Source organism: Sus scrofa, chromosome 17 (genome assembly GCF_000003025.6).
Source record: "Sus scrofa isolate TJ Tabasco breed Duroc chromosome 17, Sscrofa11.1, whole genome shotgun sequence".
Taxonomy (NCBI): Eukaryota; Metazoa; Chordata; class Mammalia; order Artiodactyla; family Suidae; genus Sus; species Sus scrofa.
The window spans coordinates 47,713,938-47,733,708 of NC_010459.5; the positions used below are offsets into that span (position 1 = coordinate 47,713,938).

Here is a 19,771-nt window from a genome sequence, read left to right on the forward strand (position 1 = left end):
TCCCTCCCCCTTGAGAAGCCGCTGTAGTTTCTCTCCTCCTCTGGCATCTTACTATAAGCAACAAGAAGACACCGGGTAGGGTGGCGGGGGGAGCCTCCGACACTTGATTTGGAAATATCCTTAGCTGGATCCCAACTCCTTAGGCACGTTTTCTGCTATCCCCTTTACCACAGGCAGTAGAGTTGCTAAAACTCTGTGCCGCAACGTACAAGAATTCCTCTTCCCCAGTTCCCATCGGAGTTTCCCTCACTTTCCTGTACACCCTGGCCGCAGTCCTATTAAAGGCTTGAGGCTTGGATTATCTGCTTTTTCAAGGCACTTTGGTCTTCCCGTGCACTCCTCTTATCCGTGGCCTGTGTACTGCACTACCACGTCTCACAGTGCTGCTACAGTGGTACCCTACCCGGTATCAAAATCTCTGTATGTTATCTATTGCAGTATGGCAAATCAGCCCCATATTTATTTAAAACAAGTATTTATTGGGAGTTCCCATCCTGGCTCAGTGGTTAACGAATCTGACTAACACCCATGAGGGCACAGGTTCGATCCCTGGCCTCGCTCAGTGGGTTGAGGATCCAGTGTTGCTGTGTCTGTGGTGTAGGCCAACAGCTACAGCTCCAATTTGATCCCTAGCCTGGGAACCTCCATATGCCACAGGTGTGGCCCTAAAAAGCAAAAAAAAAAACAAAAAACAAACAAAAAAACCCAAAAAACCAAGTATTTATTGTTTCAAAGGTTTTTTCGTTTTTTGTTTTTTTACTTTTGGAGGCCACACCTGTGGCACATGGAAGTTCCCAGGCTAGGGGTTGAATTGGAGCTGGATCTGATGGCCTATGCGACAGCCACAGCAATGCCAGATCTGAGCCACATCTTCGATCTATGCCACAGCTCACGACAATGCCGGATCCTTAACCCAAGAGGGAGGCCAGGGACTGAACCTGCATCCTCATGGATACTGGTCAGGTTCGTAACCCACTGAGCCTCAACGGGAACTCCCTATTATCTCATAGGTTTTGGACATCAGGGATCCAGGACTGCTCTAGCTGGGTGGTTCCACTTCAGTCTCTCCCGAGGTTGCGTCCAGCTGTTGGCGGGGGCTGCTGTCATCCCCAGACTCTACTAGGGCCAGTGAGTCTGTTTCCATGATCACTTATGGGGTTGCTGGCTGGCCTCTGTTCTTCACTGGCTGTTGGCTGGAACCTCCAGTTCCCTGCCACGTGGGCCTCTCTGCAGGGCTGTTGACAGCATGGCAGCTTGCTTCTCCCGAGTGACCGAGCCAAGCAATAGAGAGAACACACACCCAAGATGGGAAGCCGTGGTCTTTTAAAATTTTGGACGTGATGTACTGTCATCTGCCACGTCTTATTGGTCACGTAGAGGAAGCCTGATAACTGCGGAGAAGAGGCCTGCGCAAAGGTATGAATAAACGGAACTCGAGGAACATTGGGAGGTTTTTTTAGTGGCTGGTCGCCACATTTCAATCTTATTCAATCAAGATATTTTGCTGATTTCCTTTGGAATTCACCTTTGATTCATGGTTATTTTCTTTTCTTTCTTTCTTTCTTTTTTTTTTTTAGGGCTGTACTTGTGGCTTATGGAGGTTCCCAGGCTAGGGGTCGAATCCGAGCTGCAGCTGCTGGCCTCTGCCACAGCCACAGCGATTCCAGATGGGAGCCATGTCTGTGACCTACACCACAGCTCATGGCAACGTGGGATTTATTTATTTATTTATTTTGCAATGCCGGATCCTTAACCTACTGAGGGAGGCCAGGGATCGAACCCACGTCCTCATGGATACTAGTCAGGTTTGTTACCACCGAGCTACAACAGGAACTCCTCATAGGTTGTTTTGAAGTGTTTTTTTTTTTTTAATCACCAAGTATCGGGGTGTTTTCCAGATCTCCTTCTATTATTATTTATATTTTAATTCATTTATAGTCATTACACATATTTTATATGATTTAAATTCTTTTAAATTTGATGAAGTTTATTTTATGGCTCAGAAGATGATGTATCTTGGCGAGTGTTTTATGTGCAGTTGAAAAGAATTTATTTTGCTGGGGAAGTGTTAGAAAAACGTCATTCAGAATAAGCTGGTTGACAGTGCTCAGAGGTCCTTAATTTTTTTTTCTGTCCACTCTCCCGTGTTTTTGGAGCTCTGTTATTTGATGTACTTACACATTTGTGATTGTTAAGTCTTCTTGGTGAACTTACCAACCTTTTGTCATTACGCAGTGTCTGTGCTCATTCCTGAATAGTCTTTCTTTCTTTTTTTTTTTTTTTTTTGTTTGTTTTTCTGGTCATGCCCACAGCATGTAGAAGTTCCCAGGCTAGGGATCAAACCTCTGCCACAGCAGTCCTCCAAGCCGCTGCAGTGACAATATGGGATCCTTAACCCTCTGCCCCACAAGGGAATTCCCAGTAGTCCTTCTTTTGAAGTCTACTTTTTCTGATTTTAATATTGCTACTCAGGAGTTCCCGTCATGGCTCAGCAGAAATGAACCCAACTAATACCCATAAGGACACAGATTCGATCTCTGGCCTTGCTCAGTAGGTTAAAGATCCCGAATTGCAGACATGGCTTGGATCCAAGTTGCTGTTGCTGTGGTGTAGGGCAGCAGCTACAGCTCCGATTCGACCCCTAGCCTAGAAACTTCCATATGCTGTGGGAGCAGCCCTAAAAAGACAAAAAAAAAAAAAAATTATTGCTACTCTCATTTACTTTGATTAGTGTTTGCATAGTATATCTGATTCTATCCATTTATTTTTTTTTAATTTATTGAGGTATAGTTGATTTACAATGCTGTGTTAATTTCCACTATACAGCAAAGTGATTCATTTATGCACATATGTATTCTTTTTTCATATTCTTTTCCATTATGGTTTATCATAGGATATTGAATATAGTTCCCTGTGCTATATAGTAGGACCTTATTATTTACACATTCTGTATATAATACTTTGCACCTGCCAATCCCAAACTCCCTAACCGTCTTTCCCCACTCACCACCCACCCCCGCCCCCGCAACCACAGGTCTGTTCTCTATGCGATGAGTCTGTTTTTGTTTCATAGATAAGTTGATTTGGGTCATATTTTAGATTCCACTTATAAGTGATAGCATATGATATTTGTCTTTCTCTCTCTGACTGACTTTGTTTAGTGTGATAATCTCTGGGTCCATCCACATTGCTGCAGATGGCATAATTTCCTTCTTTTAAATGTCTGAGTAATAGTCTCCACCCATTTACTTTACTTTTTCTTCTGGCCACACCCAAGGCATGTGAAAGTTCCTGGGCCAGGAATTAAACCCTTCCCACAGCAGTGACCCGAACTTCTGCAGTGACAACACGGGATCCTTAATCTACTGCGCCCCAAGAGAACTCACATCCATTTATTTTTAACTCACATATTTCTTTATAGTTAAGTTAGGTTTCTTGTAGACAGCATTTTATTGCCTCTTGCCTGTTTTTTTTGTTTGTTTCCTGGTCTACTAACCTGTCTTTTAACTGGTTGACTTTCATTCACACACAGTTGGGTAAAAATCTTCCATTTCATTATTTGTTAGATTATGTTTTTTCTTTTTTCTTTTTCTTCTTTTTTTTTTATTTGTCTTTTTGCCTTTTCTAGGGCTGCTCCCGAGGCATATGGAGTTTCCCAGGCTAGGGGTCTAATCAGAGCTGTTGCTGCCGGCTTACACCACAGCCACAGCAACACAGGATCCAAGCCGTGTCTTCAACCTACACCACAGCTCACAGCAACGCTGGATCCTTAACCCACTGAGCAAGGCCAGGGATTGAACCGCAACCTCATGGTTCCTAGTTGGATCCGTTTCCACTGCGCCACGATGGGAACTCCTAGATTCTGTTTATTCATCTGTGCATTTTTCTATTTTTCCTCTTTTTCTTTACTTTTGGATTAACTATGTTTTGTCATGGGTACCAAAAGTAGACAGACTTTCTGAATCCAATCAAGACAGTTTATTACTCAAACAACACCAAACAATATGAACATCAGCATAGTTTTGTGTTGGTTCCCTCAGCCCTAAGTCCAACAAGCGATACAGTGGTCCCAGATGCATGGCACACACACAGTGAATCTGCAATGTGGCTGAGGATTCCAGGCCCAGCTCTTTTTTTTTTTTTTTTTTCTTTTTAGGGCCGCACCTGCAGCATATGGAGGTTCCCAGGTTAGGGGTCAAATCAGAGCTGTAGTTGCCAGCCTACGCCACAGCCAAAGCAATGCGGGATCCGAGCCTCTTCTGTGACCTACACCACAGCTCACAGCAATGTTGGATTCCCCAACCCACTGAGCGAGGTCAGGGATCAAACCCACATCCTCATGGATACTAGTTAGGGTCGTTAACCTCTGAGCCATGATGGGACACCAGGACCAGCACTTTTACAGCAAGCATTCAGCAGGCCTACCCTGGTCTGAGAAAGACCTGGTCTTTTGAGAAAAATGCCACTTGTGTTAATCCTGAGCCAGGGCCCAGGTGAAAGAGAAGTCAGATCTTTGTAGTCTTGACATGTCAAATCCGAAGAGGCCCAAGGAAGATGCCTCCCAATCCTTTTATGATTCTATTTTACCTCCACTGTTGGCTTGTTATTTATACTCTTTTAAAAAAGTTTTAGTGGCTGCCCTTGTATTTATAATATGTATCTTCAATTAGTGACAGTCAATCTTCACATACTATTATACTACTTCTTACACAGCAGAAGGACCCTTTCACAGTGTGTTTCCAATTTCCATCACTTTTACTGCTGTTCAGGTCATACACTTTACTTTTATATATGCTCTACATCCATAATTTATTGTTACTGTTTTGCTTTAGACAGTCATTTATCTTTTAAGGTGATTAAAAAGATTAAAAAAAAGAAAACCCTCTCAGATTTACCTTTATTCTCTCTCTTTCTGGAGATCTTCATTTCTTTATGTAAATCCAGGTTTCTCTCTGGTATCATTTTCTTTCTGCCTCCAGAACGTCTACCTTTTTTTTTTTTTTTTGTCATTTTAGGGCTGCACCCAGGGCATATGGAGGTTCCCAGGCTAGGGGTCAAATTGGAGCTACAGCTGCCAGCCTACACCACAGCCACAGCAATGCAGGATCCAAACTGCGTCTGCAACCTACATCACAGTTCACGGCAACGCCAGATCCTTAACCCACTGAGCGAGGCCAGGGATCGAACCCACAACCTCATGATTCCTAGTTGGATTCATTTCTGCTTCGCCACCAAGGCAACTCTTGAGTCTGCTGTAATTCTTATCTTTGTTCCTCTGTACATGCTATATTTGTCCCTCTTGATGCCTTCAAGATTTTCTTTTCTTTTTTTTTTTAATTTTTTTAATTGTTATTTCCCCAATACAATTTTTTTTTCTACTGTACAGCAAGTTGACCCAGTTACACATACATGTATACATTCTTTTTTCTCCCATTATCATGCTACTAAGTAAAGTAAATATCTTGGATTTTCAGTAGTTTGAATATGATCGATCATATTTTTTGTTTGTGTGCTCACTTGTGTGTCTGTCTATTGGCATTTAATTTTTCTTTTAAGAGATTCTGTGAGTTTTGGCTCTGTGGTCCTTTCATATTTTTGGAAAATTATTGACCATTACTTCCACAGGTGTATGTGTGTGTGTGTTGTGTGTGTGTGTGTTTCTATCTCTTTTCTTTCTGGGATTCAGATTATGCATGTGTTAGCTCTGGATCTTCCAGGCTTGTTTGTATGCTGTTTCACTCTTTTTTTTCTCTCTCTGTCTCAGTGTGAGTAGTCTCTGTTGACCTACCTTCAAGTTTACTGAGTCTTCCCTCAGTTGTGTTGAGTTTACTGATGAGGCCGCCAAGGGCATTCTTCATCTCTGTTACATGTTTTAAAGATTTCTAGCATTTTCCATATGACTTTTTTATAGTCCCTGTCTCTCTGCTAAAATTCCCCTTCTGTTTATACATGAGGTCCATAGTTTCCAATGGAACCTTTCACATATCATTATAGTTGTTTTAAATTCCCTGTCAGATAACTCCAGAGAGTTATCTAGGTCTTAAGTCTGGTTTGGTTGATTGCTTTGTCTCTTGACAATAGGGTTTTTTTGTTGTTTTTGTTAAATTGGTTTGTATGTGTGTGTTGTAATTTTTGACTCCCGGACACAATGTGTAGAACAGTAAAGACTGAGGTCATTATTATTTTTGCCTGGAAATCGTCACATCTCTTCTTTTCTGAGGCCATTACTATGGAGAATTGAGTAAATATTGTCAGGAGTTTGGTTTCATTGTTTCTATGAATACTTTTAGTGTCTGTGCCTCCCAGGGATTCTATACTTTCATGCTAGCCACACTGGGCCTTTAGCAGTAAAAGCCGTAGCTGAACTCTTGTACCTGTTTGCAAGGAGATCTTGTCTTCTTCCCACGTCACAAGTGTGGCAGGGCCCTGCTTCTTCTTCTTTTTTTTTTTTTTTTTTTTTTTTTTGTCTTTTTGCCATTTCTTGGGCCGCTCCCACGGCATATGGAGGTTCCCAGGCTAGGGGTCGAATCAGAGCTGTAGCTGCCTACGCCAGAGCCACAGCAACACGGGATCTGAGCCTCGTCTGCAAGCTACACCATAGCTCACGGCAACACCAGATCCTTAACCCACTGAGTGAGGCCAGGGATCAAACCCGCAACCTCATGGTTCCTAGTCGGATTTGTTAACCACTGAGCCACGACGGGAACTTCCCCTATTTCTTCTTGAAGGCACCTGTCCTTCTTTGGAATTCAGGTTAATTGGCTGCTCTGCAACCTCAGCTTGCAGATGGATTTGACAAAAGTAATAACTTTATAGCTTACCTAACAACTGAAAGAAATTGCTATTAGTGTGGTAGTGACGCTTTCCCCAGCTTTCTGCATCCTAGATGGAAGCCAGAAGTCCAAGCTGTTTATGTTTTCACTGCTTCTTTCACCTCCTTTTGCAGTCTACCCTTGGGTCATGCTTCCTGGGTCTTTCTCTTGGCTAATACCCTTCCAGCATAGCCCCCTGAGTTCCTTCTAGCTTGGATGCTTTTTGCCTCTCCACCCTTCTATGTGGTAAATATCTGGCCAAGAGAGGAGACAGACAGGTTCCTGATCTGTCACCATCTTGAGGACAGCTCAAAATAACCCATGCAATCCTGTTCCCAGGGATAAACCTGAAAAAGGGGGAGGTGATTTGGGGAGGCGAGCTCTCATCCACTGTACTCTTGCCTTGGTCTCATTTCTCTGGTAGAAAACGGGACCAAGTATTCACTCCACTGATGAAGAATAAGAATCAAACTGACCAAAACATTTCTTGGAAGATGAAAACTGCCATGGGGTAGAAGGGGGACAGGCTGGGAATGGGGGTTACAAGCACAGTCTCTGGAATCAGTCCACCTGGGTTTGAATATCTGCTCCATGTAGTTAGTTGCTGTCTGGCCTTGGACAAGTCCCTTTCCCTCTCTGTATCTCAGTTTCTGTATCTCTAAAAGAGAAATAAAAATAGTATTTACCTCACAGGATTACTAAGAGGATTAAAAGAGTTAATAGATGCAAAGCACTTATAACCGTGACAGGCACATAATAAGCTCTGTAGCAGTATTAACTATTAGAGCGTACTTCCTAGACTTTCAGGAATTCATGGAAGAAAGCCCTTGCCTCTCTTGCTCAGAACCCGTGACAGTCAAAACAGCTAATGTTTATTGAGCATCTCCAGGGTGCCCGAGTCCTGGACTAAGCATTTTATATGAATGATCTCATAGGAGGTAGGGATTAATTACTCCTACCTAATAGACAAAGAAATCAAGGATCAGAGAAATTGTTTACACAGCTGGCTAGACACGGAGCTAGGTTTACAACCCAAGAGGGTCCCATGCCTGTGCCCCTAACCACTGCCTGTGTTGCCTCCCACAAACTAGTTCCCTTGCTTGTAAAGTAGCGCAGAAGCTACTGGCGGTATTTATCTGACAGGATTGTCTTGAGAGCTCAGTAACAGTAGAAGAGGCCAGCTTTTAGTGTTTGTGCAGCGTGCTGGTCCCCTGACAGGGAAGCGGGACTGGGTTGCCAACTCTTCATACCTCCACCTCTCTGGAGGTGCCCTTCCCCCTCTTCTCTGCTTGTTGAACTCATTTCTTTAAGGCTCAGCTGAGCTATCAGCACCCGGATTTCATTCCAACAATGGAGGTTTAAACAGTGGGTGGCACATCAGACTTGCGTTTTGAAATGACTGATGTGGGGTTCCTTGGATAGTGCTCTCAGCTCTAAAGTGTTGACTAACTTCTGTGGGGGATGGAGCGTCGCAGGACCAGGGTACAAGAAAACCAGAAGCAGATAGAAGGTTTCTGTAGGAGCCAAGGGAGGGATGGTAGTGGAAACGGAAGGGAACGGCGGATTGGAAAGATACTTAAGAAAGAGAATCGACGGTTAATGGAGGAGTAATAATGTGGGCAGCTAAAGACCCACAGAGGTTCCAAGGATGACCCCTAGTTCCTGGCTTGCTCGCAGATGTTTGTCGAATGAATGAGTGACCCCAGAGCAAGAACATCTCCGAAAGACGCCCCCAACCCTGCGGCTTCTGGAGCCACTTACACAGGGTGGAAGGGAGGAGGAGAGAATGGGCACAGAGCTTTGGTCCAGGACACTTTTCTGGCCCGGCTTAGAGCCAGGAGCCGCTGCGAGGGGGCAAGCGTTTCCCCTCTGGGCCCACAGTTTCCGCCTCGCTCCTCCACCCCCGCCGGCCGGGATGCGCAGCGCCCCTCTTAGCAACCTGGAGGAGTTGGCTCCTAGCCGGCGTTTGGGGGCGCGGCGCAGCAGCCCCCCGCCTCCAGCCCCGACCCGCCCTGTCCCGGCGCCCACTCCGCCCAGAGCTCTGGAAGGTTGGGCGGCGGCTCTGTCCATCCGGAGCCGGGAGCCGGGGGCTGCGAGGTGAGTCCCAGAGTAGGGGGGTCTCCGGCGCAGTACACCTGCCCTGATGGGTGGCAGCGGGTCTCCAGCCTCTCTTCCGCTGCGTGCGCCTCTCGAGAGATGCGCGCCTAAGCCGGCCGAGCGCGGCGGAGGGTTCGGGGCAGTCCGGGTGTGGGTGCGTGGAGATTGCTTCTGGGCTGTCCAGGAGTCGGGGAGCAGCTATGGTGCGGGGCCGAGAGCCCTAGTGTCTCCGCGGCGAGGGGTGCGGGCGGGCGGGGCGCAGCAAGTGTATGGGAGCGCGCGGAGCAGGGCAGGGGCCCCGGCGGGTCGCGGGGAGGAAGGATGAGAGCCGGGAACTTTTTGCCGTCCGGGAAGTGTGAGCGATCGCGCCCGCCGGGGCTGCCAGCTACCGCTGGGCGACCGGCGAGGAGCGCGTGTGCCCGCCGCCGCCCTTCCCCCACTTCCGCCTCCCGCCTCTTCCTCGTTCCCCGCTCCCAGGGCCGGTCTGTCCCGGGGGAGACCCGGCGGCGCAGCCCCACCCCGGCCGGCGCGGCCCGCTCCCACGCCCCCGCCGCCGTCGCGCTGGAGAGGACAGCCTGAGTCAGCGGGGGCGCCGGGCGCGGCAGGTAGGGGCTCCGCGGGGCGGGCGCAGGTGCCGCGGGAGGCCGGGAGCCTGGAGCACGAGTGGAAAGGCTGCCCCCCCCCACCTTCCCTCCCTTCCCCGCGGTCGCGGCGTGTCCCCTTTTAGGGAATTCTTTCTCTCTCGCTGACTCCGGTGCGGGTGGGGCAGCACCGAGAGGGAGCTCTCGATTCCACTGGCCGGGCCCCTGGCCGCCCCCTGCCCACAGATCGCTTCAGACCTCGCCACCCCTCTTCCCTGCACCTTCAGTTATGTAAACAACCCCCTTCGGATCTCGTTGGCGCTCGGCTCCGCGGCTCCCCGGGGGGCAGCCCCTTCAGTCTCCTGATATTGATGGGGTGAGGGAGGAAAGAGAGGGGCCGTCCCTGGAGCCCCTGGTCCCCTCCAACTCCCCGATCCTCTTTCTCACCCTTCCCTGCCCCCCTGCTGGAGCAGACAGCCCCAGGGGCCCTGGGTATTTTTAGCGTTGTGACCTGGGAGGCAGCACTAAGAGCCTTTCCCTGGAATCAGCGTCAGCGCCTCCCTCCTCCGCTGCCAGCCCGGGCCACATGGTTTCCCCACACTTCCTTGTCTCTGCCTGGCCCACTTGGGTTTGGGTCCCTCGTGACCCGCCCCCGCTCGGGTGGAACTAACCAGGGTCTCGGAATACGCCGAGTCCGGATGCGGTGAGGAAGACAGTCTGAGCACAGTGACGATCTGGTCCTGCTAATACTCCCTTGCCACCGGTGATGGGCTCCAGAGGGAGAATGGAGGGAATCTGAGGGAATGGTGTTCTGGAAGGCTCTCCGCACTGGAGGCCAGAAGGCCTGGTCTGAACTGCACCCTTCCAACTGCTACTTGCTCACTAGTGCGGAGTCAGACAGTGAGATGTGTCAGAGGAGAGGAGCTCAAATAAAGAGCTGTGGGAGGCAGAGAAGAGATGGTGTCCTCTAAATAGCACAGGGACTGGAGCTTTGAGCTTCCAGAGCACCTTGGCAGCAGAGTCTTGAAGGCAGGTAGGAAGATGATGCCATTTTACACTGGGAGGCTGAGGCTAGAAAGGTGACTTCCCTAGGGACAGAGCCGAGTCTTAGACTTCAGAGCAGGGATTGGAGGGGATACTGGTGATGGGTGTGTGTGTGTGTGTGTGTGTGTGTGTGTGTGTGTGTAGAGGGAGGGAGGGAGTGGGGGTGGGGGAGGGGTGCTTTTCCTTTGGTCTAAGTTTTGATAGATGGTGGGGAACCAGCCAGAGTTGCAGCCCTAGAGGAGGGGACCTTTCTGAGATCTGCTCTCCTGTCCTTTTCCCCAGCCTTCTGAGGAGAGGCTGGGTCCATTATGTGGAAAAAGTGCTCCCCCATTTGAGCTGAACCAGCCCCTACAATCCCTCTCAAGGGCCACGAGACTGAGACTTGGCCATTGGCTGTGTTCCCTGAATACAGAGGCGCCTCTTTTGCTGTGCCTGGAACTGGCATCCCCTTTGTGGAGCTAGGGTCAGCCCTGCCTCTGTGTGAGACTTGAAGTTGGTGGTAATGGACTTGGTTTCAGGGAAAAGAAGGAGGTAAACTTTAGAAGTGTCCAGGCAGCAATCGAGGGCCCCCTGCCGGGATGCCGGCTTCGGGCTGGGCTCCCCAAGCACAGGCCCCCACGGGGTCCCCTCTCAACTTCAGAGCTGTGCTTGTTCTTCCAGGAGCTAACATGGACCCGAATCCGCGGGCAGCCCTGGAGCGCCAGCAGCTCCGCCTTCGGGAGCGGCAGAAATTCTTCGAGGACATTTTACAGCCTGAGACAGAATTTGTCTTCCCCCTGTCCCACCTGCATCTCGAGTCGCACAGACGTAAGTTCTGAGTCCTGGGGTGAGGGATGGGGGGCGGGGCCCGGGAGGAAGTCCTGCGGACCCGAATCTTGAGAGACCCCCTCCCTGCTTGTTTTCCTGGCCATTTGTCTGTCTCTGGACCTGGCAGATATGTCTGACCGTCCTATCAGCTCCGGGCCCGGCTCCCCCTGACCCGCCCCCTTCTTGATCTGCAGCCCCCATTGGTAGTATCTCATCCATGGAGGTGAATGTGGACACACTTGAGCAAGTGGAACTGATTGACCTTGGAGATCAGGACGGAGCGGACGTTTTCTTGCCTTGGGAAGATCCTCCACCAACCCCCCAGACGGCTGGTATGCCCTTCTGCTTCGGGTTGGCCAGAGCCGCGTCAGGGCTCTGACATGGGGCTGCGGGGCCCGACTGGGCAAGTGTGTACAGAGGGGCTGAGGGTGGGCATTTCCACCACCAGCACAGCTGTCTGTTCTGATTTGAGGGAAGTCAACCTTGAGGGAAGCTGGTTGCAGATTCCTAACCCCAAACTCTAGGAGTGCCCAACCCCCCTTAGCCTTTTTTAGTTTTATAATTATTATAATTAAAATAATGTAAAAATATGCTTTTAATATTAGACAACTTAAGCAGTTTAGTCATCCTAATCTTAGTGTTCATTTAGCACTTTATTAGGTTTCTGATACTGCGCTGAAAAAGTTCAATATATTATCTCAGTCCCTAACAATCCCTATTAGGGCAGGTGGGATTCTTCCCATTTTATAAAGAACATTAGACTCAGAGAAGTTGTCACATAGCCAGAAATCGGAAAAGCTGGGTTCAAACCATGGCTGTCTAAAGTCCATTTTCTTCTTCTCTTTATTTTTTTTCTGCTATTTTAGGGTCGCAACCATGACATACGGAGATTCCCAGGCTAGGGGTCGAATTGGAGCTGTAGTTTCAGGCCTACACCACAGCCACAGCAACAAGGGATCCGAGCTGTGTCTGTGACCTCCGCCACAGCTCATGGTAATGCCAGATCCTTAACCCACTGAGCAAGGCCAGGGATCGAACCTGCGTCCTCTTGGATCCTAGTTGATTTCGTTAACTGCTGAGCCACGACAGGAACTCCCAAAGCCCATTTTCTTAACTTTAGGATAGATATTCTCTTACTTAAAACTGCTGCTATTTATTGATGGCCTGTTATTTGCAGGGCATTTTATAAGCATTCTCAGATTTCATCCTCAAAGCCGTTCTGGAATGTAGGTATCCCTTTTTTTTTTTAATTAAAAAAAATTTTTGATGGCCATACCCATGGCATATGGAAGTTCCTAGGCTAGGGGTTGAATCAGAGATGCAGCTGCAGGCCTACACCGCAGCCACAGTAACGCCAGATCCGAGCCACACCTGCACCCTACCTGTAGCTCGAGGCAAAGCTGGATCCTTAATCCACTGAGTGAGGCGAGGGATGGAACCCGAATCCTCATGGATACTAGTCAGGTTCTTAACCCACTGAACCACAGTGGGAACTCCTAGGTATCCTTTTTTTAACAGAGGAGGAGCAGAGTCCCTGAGAGGGAAGTTGACTTGCCCAGAGCTACTCAGTAGCAGGGAAGTGATGGAGGTTGAACTTTAACTCTTGACTTGATTGACTGGCTTCTAGAGCCTGGATGTGGTGGAGTGAATTGGGAGGGAACTGGGAGTCAGGAGACTGGCTGGGTGACCCGTCAAGTCCCTGCCCCTCTCTGGGTTTCAGTGTCTCCTGGCCAAGTCATCTCTAAGAGTTTTCTGCCAAGTCCTGTCTGTGGTCCTCACCAGCTCTTCTCTCTGGGCAGGGGTGGATGACCATCCCGAGGAGCCGGGTCTGCCATTGCCCACGCCAGACAGGACCACATCCCGCACTTCCTCCTCATCCTCTGACACCTCCACCAACCCGCACAGCCCGGATCCCAGTGACGGCGGAGCAGACACACCCTTGGCCCAGTCTGACGAGGAGGAGGATGGGGGAGACAGCAGGGCAGAGCCTGGAGCCTGCAGCTAGCAGTGGGCCCCCACTCGCAAGACTGACTGCGCTGCCTCTTCTCCACTTGAGATCCTAGGCCCTGCCAGAGCCCTTTGGAGAAGACCAGACTTTACTCGCAGTAGGCTCAGAGGGAGCAAAGGATGGTGGGACGGCGTACCTTTCTGGGAATTAACCTGCTCCTGCTTTACTGCTAACCTTTTCCTGCTGCAACCCTCCCACCAGTTTTTGGCTTACTCCCGGGGTAGGGCCTGCCGGCGAGGAGATGGAAGATGAGCTAGGACAAGATGCCACTGCTTTTCTTAGCGTTCCTCCTTCCCCCAGACTATCCCGCAGTCTCCTAATAGAGTCTCCTAAACCAGTGTCTCTAAATGGACATGAACTCCTTAACATCCCGGTGAGATGGTACTCCAGCCATCCTGCTTCCATACATCCTTTTTGGAACAGGGCACGGTATACATAATAAACAGATAATAATATACCAGCCATTCCACTTCATCTTTTACATTGTACAGCTATCAAACCCATTGTCTTTCTTTAGCTCTGTAACCAACACCGTATTCTCATCACTCATTTACTCCATTTATTCAAGAAGTAGTTATTGAACACCTGTGCTGGACATTTAGCATACAGTTTGAACAAGATAGGCTGTATCCTTGCCTTCATGGAAGAAAAAAAACAAGTAAATACCACAATTCCCAGCATAATAAATAGCAGGATGAGGAAGCTGTTCTGTTACCGGAAAATAGAGGCATCTTAACTGAGCTTGTTTGGTCATTGAAGAGCTCTTTTTTTTTTTTTTTTTCCCTTCTGTTTTTTAGGGCTGCACCCACAGGGTGTATGGAAGTTCCTATGGAAGTCTAGGGGTCGAATCAGAGCTGCAGCTGCCGGCCTAGGCCACAGCCACAGCAACACCAGATCTGAGCCAAGTCTGCATCTCACGGCAATGCCAGACCCTTAACCCACTGAGCAGGGCCAGGGATTGAACCCACCCTCATGGATGCTAGTTGGATTCTTAACCCACTGAGCCACCACGGGAACTCCAAAGAGCTCATTTTTAAGCTGGGCCCCAAAGGATGAGTAGGAGTTAGCCAGGTGGGCGCTGTAATCCAGGCAGAAAGAGAAGCTTGGAAAGACTTTAAATAGAAAGAAATAGTTCTCAGGAACTGAAAAACATTCAGCTTGGCTGAATTGTTGAATTCGAGCAGGAGATGAGGGGAGAGGGAAGACTGACGAAGGTTGGGTCTTGAATGCTTTGAAGCCTGTATCAAGTTTCACTTTGACTGCTAGTAAAATATCAGTGACTTAAGGTATAAATTTTATTTCCTCACATAAAAGGAGTCCAAAGTACGGGGCTGTATGACTGCTCCACAGTCATTAGACACCAAGGTCCTTTTTGGCTCTTTTTGTTGAGCCGTCTAAGGTACATGGCTGGAATTCTCATTGACATCTGCTGTCTAAAATGGCTCTTGAGGCCTCAGCCATCATGTCTTTGAAACTGGCAGAAAGCAGAAGAAATCGGGGATGGGCAAAAAAAGGCACAGCCAGAGGTCTGTTCCTACTTTGAGAAGCACTTTTGGAAGTTCTAACCGATAGTGTCCACTTTTGTGTGTGTGTCTTTTTAGGGCCACACCAGTGGCGTATGGAGCTCCCCAGGCTAGAGGTCGAATTGGAGCTACAGCTGCCAGCCTACACCACAGCCACAGCAACTCAGGATCCAAGCCACATCTGTGACCTACACCACAGCTCAGGACAATGCCGGATCCTTAACCCACTGCGTGAGGCCAGGTATCAAACCCGAGTCCTCGTGGATACTGCTTGGGTTCATTAACCACTGAGCCATGATGGGAACTCCAGGAGTGTCCACTTTTCTCTCATTGGTAGAACTGCTAACATGAGGAATGTCCATTTACAGATTTTTGTAGACATAGGGACACAGCATTTTCTAGAAGAAAGGAAATTCTGGTCTTTGGAAAGACTAACCTTTCAAGTTTCAATTACCAATGCACCTGATTTCTGTACTTCCCGTCAGACCTTTCAGAAGCACCCTGGCTGCTAGGGAGGCTGGGATCATCCTTGAGTAGGGCATCCTGCTGTCTTGATCACATCAAGGCTCTGTTAGTAAGAAATAAAAGAACAGTAGTCATTGGGTAGATAGCTAGCCGTTTGCATGTTGAGGAATTTGAACTTTATTGGGAGTAATGAGGGATTACAAGTGGTCGAAGTTGCCTGTTAAAAAGATAATTCTGGCTGTAGCAGAGCGAACATACTGGAAGTCGGGCTCCAGACAGACATAACACAATACTCCATGCAAGAAATAATAGGGGCCTCGAAGACAGTGGTGATGATTAGCTCAACAGAGTTGAGGCAGGGTCTAAACAAATAAATGACCTTCATTCAATAAATCGTAAATGTTGAATGTGTAAGACACTGCGCTTGGCCTTGGGAATGTGGTTGTGGCAAAACAAAATGAAAAACAAAACAACACATGGTCCTGCTCTTATGGAGTTTAGGGTCTCCTGGGGACTCCTGTAAAACTGCAGCTTGGACTGACGCTAGGAAGGAGTTGATAGATTATTCAGAGAGGTTGCCAGGTGATTCCCTGGCAGAAGTGGCTTTTGCGCTGAAGTCTGAAGGGTTAAGTGGGAGTGGTCCAGGGGAAGAATGGCTGGAAGGACTCCTTGTGGAGATGTACTGATTGGAGGGGACCAGGGTGGAGATGAGTGAGCCATCTGGGTAAGAGCTGGTGGAATGGAGTGGAGGTAGGGGTGAGTGTAGAAAAGCAGAAGGAATGAAGAGATACTGGGGAGGCCAATTCCAAAATATTTGATAGGTGTGTATGAGAGAAGGAAGGCTCAGGCGTGCCACCACTGCTTCTGCCTTGTGCACCAGGACGATTCAGAGGGTTCTTCATCCAAGTAGGGAGTTTAGGAGAGCACCAGGTTTGGGAAGAAGGTCAAAAATTGGGTTTTGGACATTTTTTTTTTTCTTATTTGGCTGCCCCAAGGCATATAGAGTTCCCAGGCCAGGAATCAGATCTGAGCCACAGCTGTGACCTACATGGCAATGCTGGATCCTTTAACCCACTGTACTGCACGGGTATTGAACCTGTGTCTTGGCACTGCAGAGATGCCACCGATCCCATTGCCACCACAGCAGGAACTCCAGGTTTTGGACATGTTGAGTTTGAGGTGCTTTTGAGACCAAGAGGGTGTTTTGAGTAAGCGTTTGCACCCATGGGTGTGGGATTTAGATGAAAGGGTTGGGCTGGAAAAAACAATAGATATCAGTGTACAGCTAGTAAGTGTAACCATGGGTGCCAGTGAGTTTGCTCAGGGAGAGGGGGTGCAATGAAAGGGCGCGGGGTTATAGGACTCAGCCTTAAGGAACATCAGGTCATTTTTCATATTAGAAAAAAATAAATCATTCCGTCTCCCTTCATACATCATACCATCCATGGGATCAATGACCTTCAGTCTAAATCTCAAAGCTCTTTGTGCCATCTGGGCTGAGTGACAGGGCTGCTGTCTTCCCAATAGTCCCATTTTGCTTCTGCCCCAGCAGGAGACCATTGTAAGTGACAGTTCTGAAGTACTTTTCCTAAAGCTAGTGAGAAACTTGGAACTGGCAGTGTGGCGGGGGTGAGGGGGGGTTGTGCTCTTTTTGTCTGAAAGGCCCTGTGTCCAAGTTGAGATCATCCTCTAAGCTGGGACAGGGCCCAGCCTCATGTTAAGTTTTATGTTTTTTTCTGGGTTGCAAATGACTTTGCTGCAGACAGAAGCCTGGGTTTCTGTCCTCTTGTGCGTTCTCCCTTCCTTTGTAGCAAGGCTCAACCTCCTATCTGACTGCTGCTGAGCCTCCTCCTGAGCTGCACCCCATGATACCTGCAGCTCTGCTCTGCAGGGCTTCTCAGCTCTTGGGGTTACCCCAATCCCCTCCAAGGTGAATGATGGGAAGTTAGGCCAGCTTGGTTGCTGTCAACACATCAGTAGCGACCGGCACACGATGCTAAGATCTGAGGGATGTAGGGCAGGGAGCCTGCCTGGGCAGAGGGCTCTTCAGCCCTCTGGAGAGGTGGAATTGTTTGTGAGCCTGTGGGGAGCCTTCAGTTCAGCTGCTGGGAGCTCTAGCCCTGCCTGGGAAAATCTAGGGTCAGCTGAGACCCCAGGACCACTTCCTGTTGGGACAATGACCTCTTCTTCTGCCAAACCCCAGGGGCTTGGCTGGCCTTCAGAGCCAATGTCTCCAGCTGACTGTTTTTCTGAGGCCACATCAGGCCCTTGGAGATGGGGGATGATGTGGAGCCAACTCGGTGGCAAGGAGCTGAGCTTTCAGTCTCCCAGCCACAGAGTGGTGTCTTCTGTCGCATAGAGAGGAGGGAATAAAACAGACTCCTCCTGTAGCATCCTGTGCTGTGCAGGAAATAGGAGGGACCACTTCTCAGGGGGAGATTCCCTAGATGGCTCACACTGCAGCGGTGCCCAGGAGAGCACGGAACTTGATACTGTGAACAGTGTGGGGACAACATGGAGCTGCTGTCGTGTTGTCTCGTCATGTTGTCTTGTTTGTTTGTTCATTCAGACATGCACTATACGCTAGCCTCCTTGCTTAGGCAACAGAAATACTAAGGTGGCCAAGAGCTCTCCTAGGAAGGGACATGGCCACAAGAAATGGAAATGCAATGTGGGCTGTAGTACACTAGCGAGGAAGAAGGTAAGTCTTCTCTGGAGGTGGCTGGGTCTTGAGGGATGGGGACAGGCAATTTCAAAAGGAAACAAAGCACAGAAGTACAACGTAATCACAATCATAACTGCAACTACCTTAAACTTTTTTTTGAAGTTGATAGTGTCGACTCAAGTCCTGGCTCCAACACTCACTGTGATCTTAGGCAACTATCTGTTTTTATTCATATTTATTTATTTATTTATTGTCTTTTTGCCTTTCCTTGAGCTGCTCCCGCGGCATATGGGGGTTCCCAGGCTAGGGGTCGAATCAGAGCTGTAGCCGCCGGCCCACGCCAGAGCCACAGCAACGTGGGATCCGAGCCGAGTCTGCAACCCACACCACAGCTCACGGCAACGCCGGATCCTTAACCCACTGAGTAAGGGCAGGGACCGAACCCGCAACCTCATGGTTCCTAGTCAGATTCGTTAACCACTGAGCCATGACGGGAACTCCAACTATTTGTTTTTATAACTCAGTTTATTCTTCTGTAAAATGGAGATAATGGTAACCACCTCATCGACTTGTTCGAGTAAAGGTCAGTAGAGGTTATTAAGCACTTACTATATTCCAGATTCTATATGGACCTAACTTCCGATCCTTACAACCCTGAAAGCAGCTTTATCTACTTTACAGAGCAGGAAAGGTGACACTCAGGTTGCTCATGCTCATTTGGATAAAGGCCGGTGTGGGAATTTGCATCCATGTCCATCTGACATCTAAGCTCATGGCCTTCCCTCTAATCCCTATCTAGTACAGTGGAAATAATGGATGTAAGTAGAATGAGGGCATAATGAGATAAGGACATCTTTTGGACATTTCCTCTCTGGTTGGCTGGGGTATGTCTTTTTTTTTTTTTTTTTTTTTTTTTTTGGCCTGTGCCCACAGAATATGGAAGTTCCCAGGCCAGGGACTGAACCCATACCACAGCTGCAACCCAAGCCCTGGCAGTGAAAACGCTAGATCCTTAACCCACTGAGCCGCCAGGGAATTCCAAGTTGGGGTATACCTTGTCAGACCCACCGAACACCACATTTGGCTCTTCAGAGAAGTAGGGTTGTGGGTTTTACCAAAAGACTGCACAAAATCCTTCATGAATGTGTTTCCCCTTGGGGAGGTGGAAAAACCAAAGCAGGAATTGTTTGTAACTCCTATGACTCAAGCCAGTTCAAAAGGAGAGGATGGAAAAAAAGATTTTAACAGACCCCTCACAAAAGAAAATATTTGATGGCCAAAAAGCACATGAAAAGATGCTTGACATCACTACATACCAAGTAACCACAATTAAAACCACGATGAGATAACACTGCATACACACCCACTGACAAAAACGCAAAACTGGGGAGTTCCCTCGGTGGTGCAGTGGTTGACAAATCCGACTAGGAACCATGAGGTTGCGGGTTTGATCCCTGGCCTTGCTTAGTGGGTTGGGGATCCGGCGTTGCCGTGAGCTGTGGTGTAGGTCATAGACTTGGCTCGGATCCCGCGTTGCTGCGGCTCTGGCATAGGCCGGTGGCTACGGCTCCGATTAGACCCCTAGCCTGGGAACCTCCATATGCCGCGGGAGCGGCCCTAGAAAAAAGGCAAAAAGACAAAAAAAACCCAAAAACTCAAAACTCTCCCAAATTAAAAGCAACTGTGGCTCATCAATAACAAACCTGACTAGTATCCATGAGGACACAGGTTCAATCCCTGGCCTTGCTCAGTGGGTTAAGGATCTGGCA

General features: G+C 48.6%; 1 protein-coding gene across 6 annotated transcripts in view; it reads left to right on the forward strand.

Annotated features, from left to right (window-relative positions):
- The window catches only part of DBNDD2 (dysbindin (dystrobrevin binding protein 1) domain containing 2), a 43,444-nt gene extending 27,718 nt beyond the window's left edge, over nucleotides 1-15,726 (forward strand). Inside the window, exons 1-4 of one of the 6 annotated variants that reach the window (XM_021077237.1) lie at nucleotides 1,271-1,416; nucleotides 11,195-11,341; nucleotides 11,536-11,673; nucleotides 13,141-15,726. In XM_021077237.1, coding sequence (XP_020932896.1) covers nucleotides 11,203-11,341; nucleotides 11,536-11,673; nucleotides 13,141-13,346 — 483 coding nt within the window. In that variant the 5' untranslated portion in view covers nucleotides 1,271-1,416; nucleotides 11,195-11,202 and the 3' untranslated portion in view covers nucleotides 13,347-15,726. 6 annotated transcript variants of the gene reach the window in all.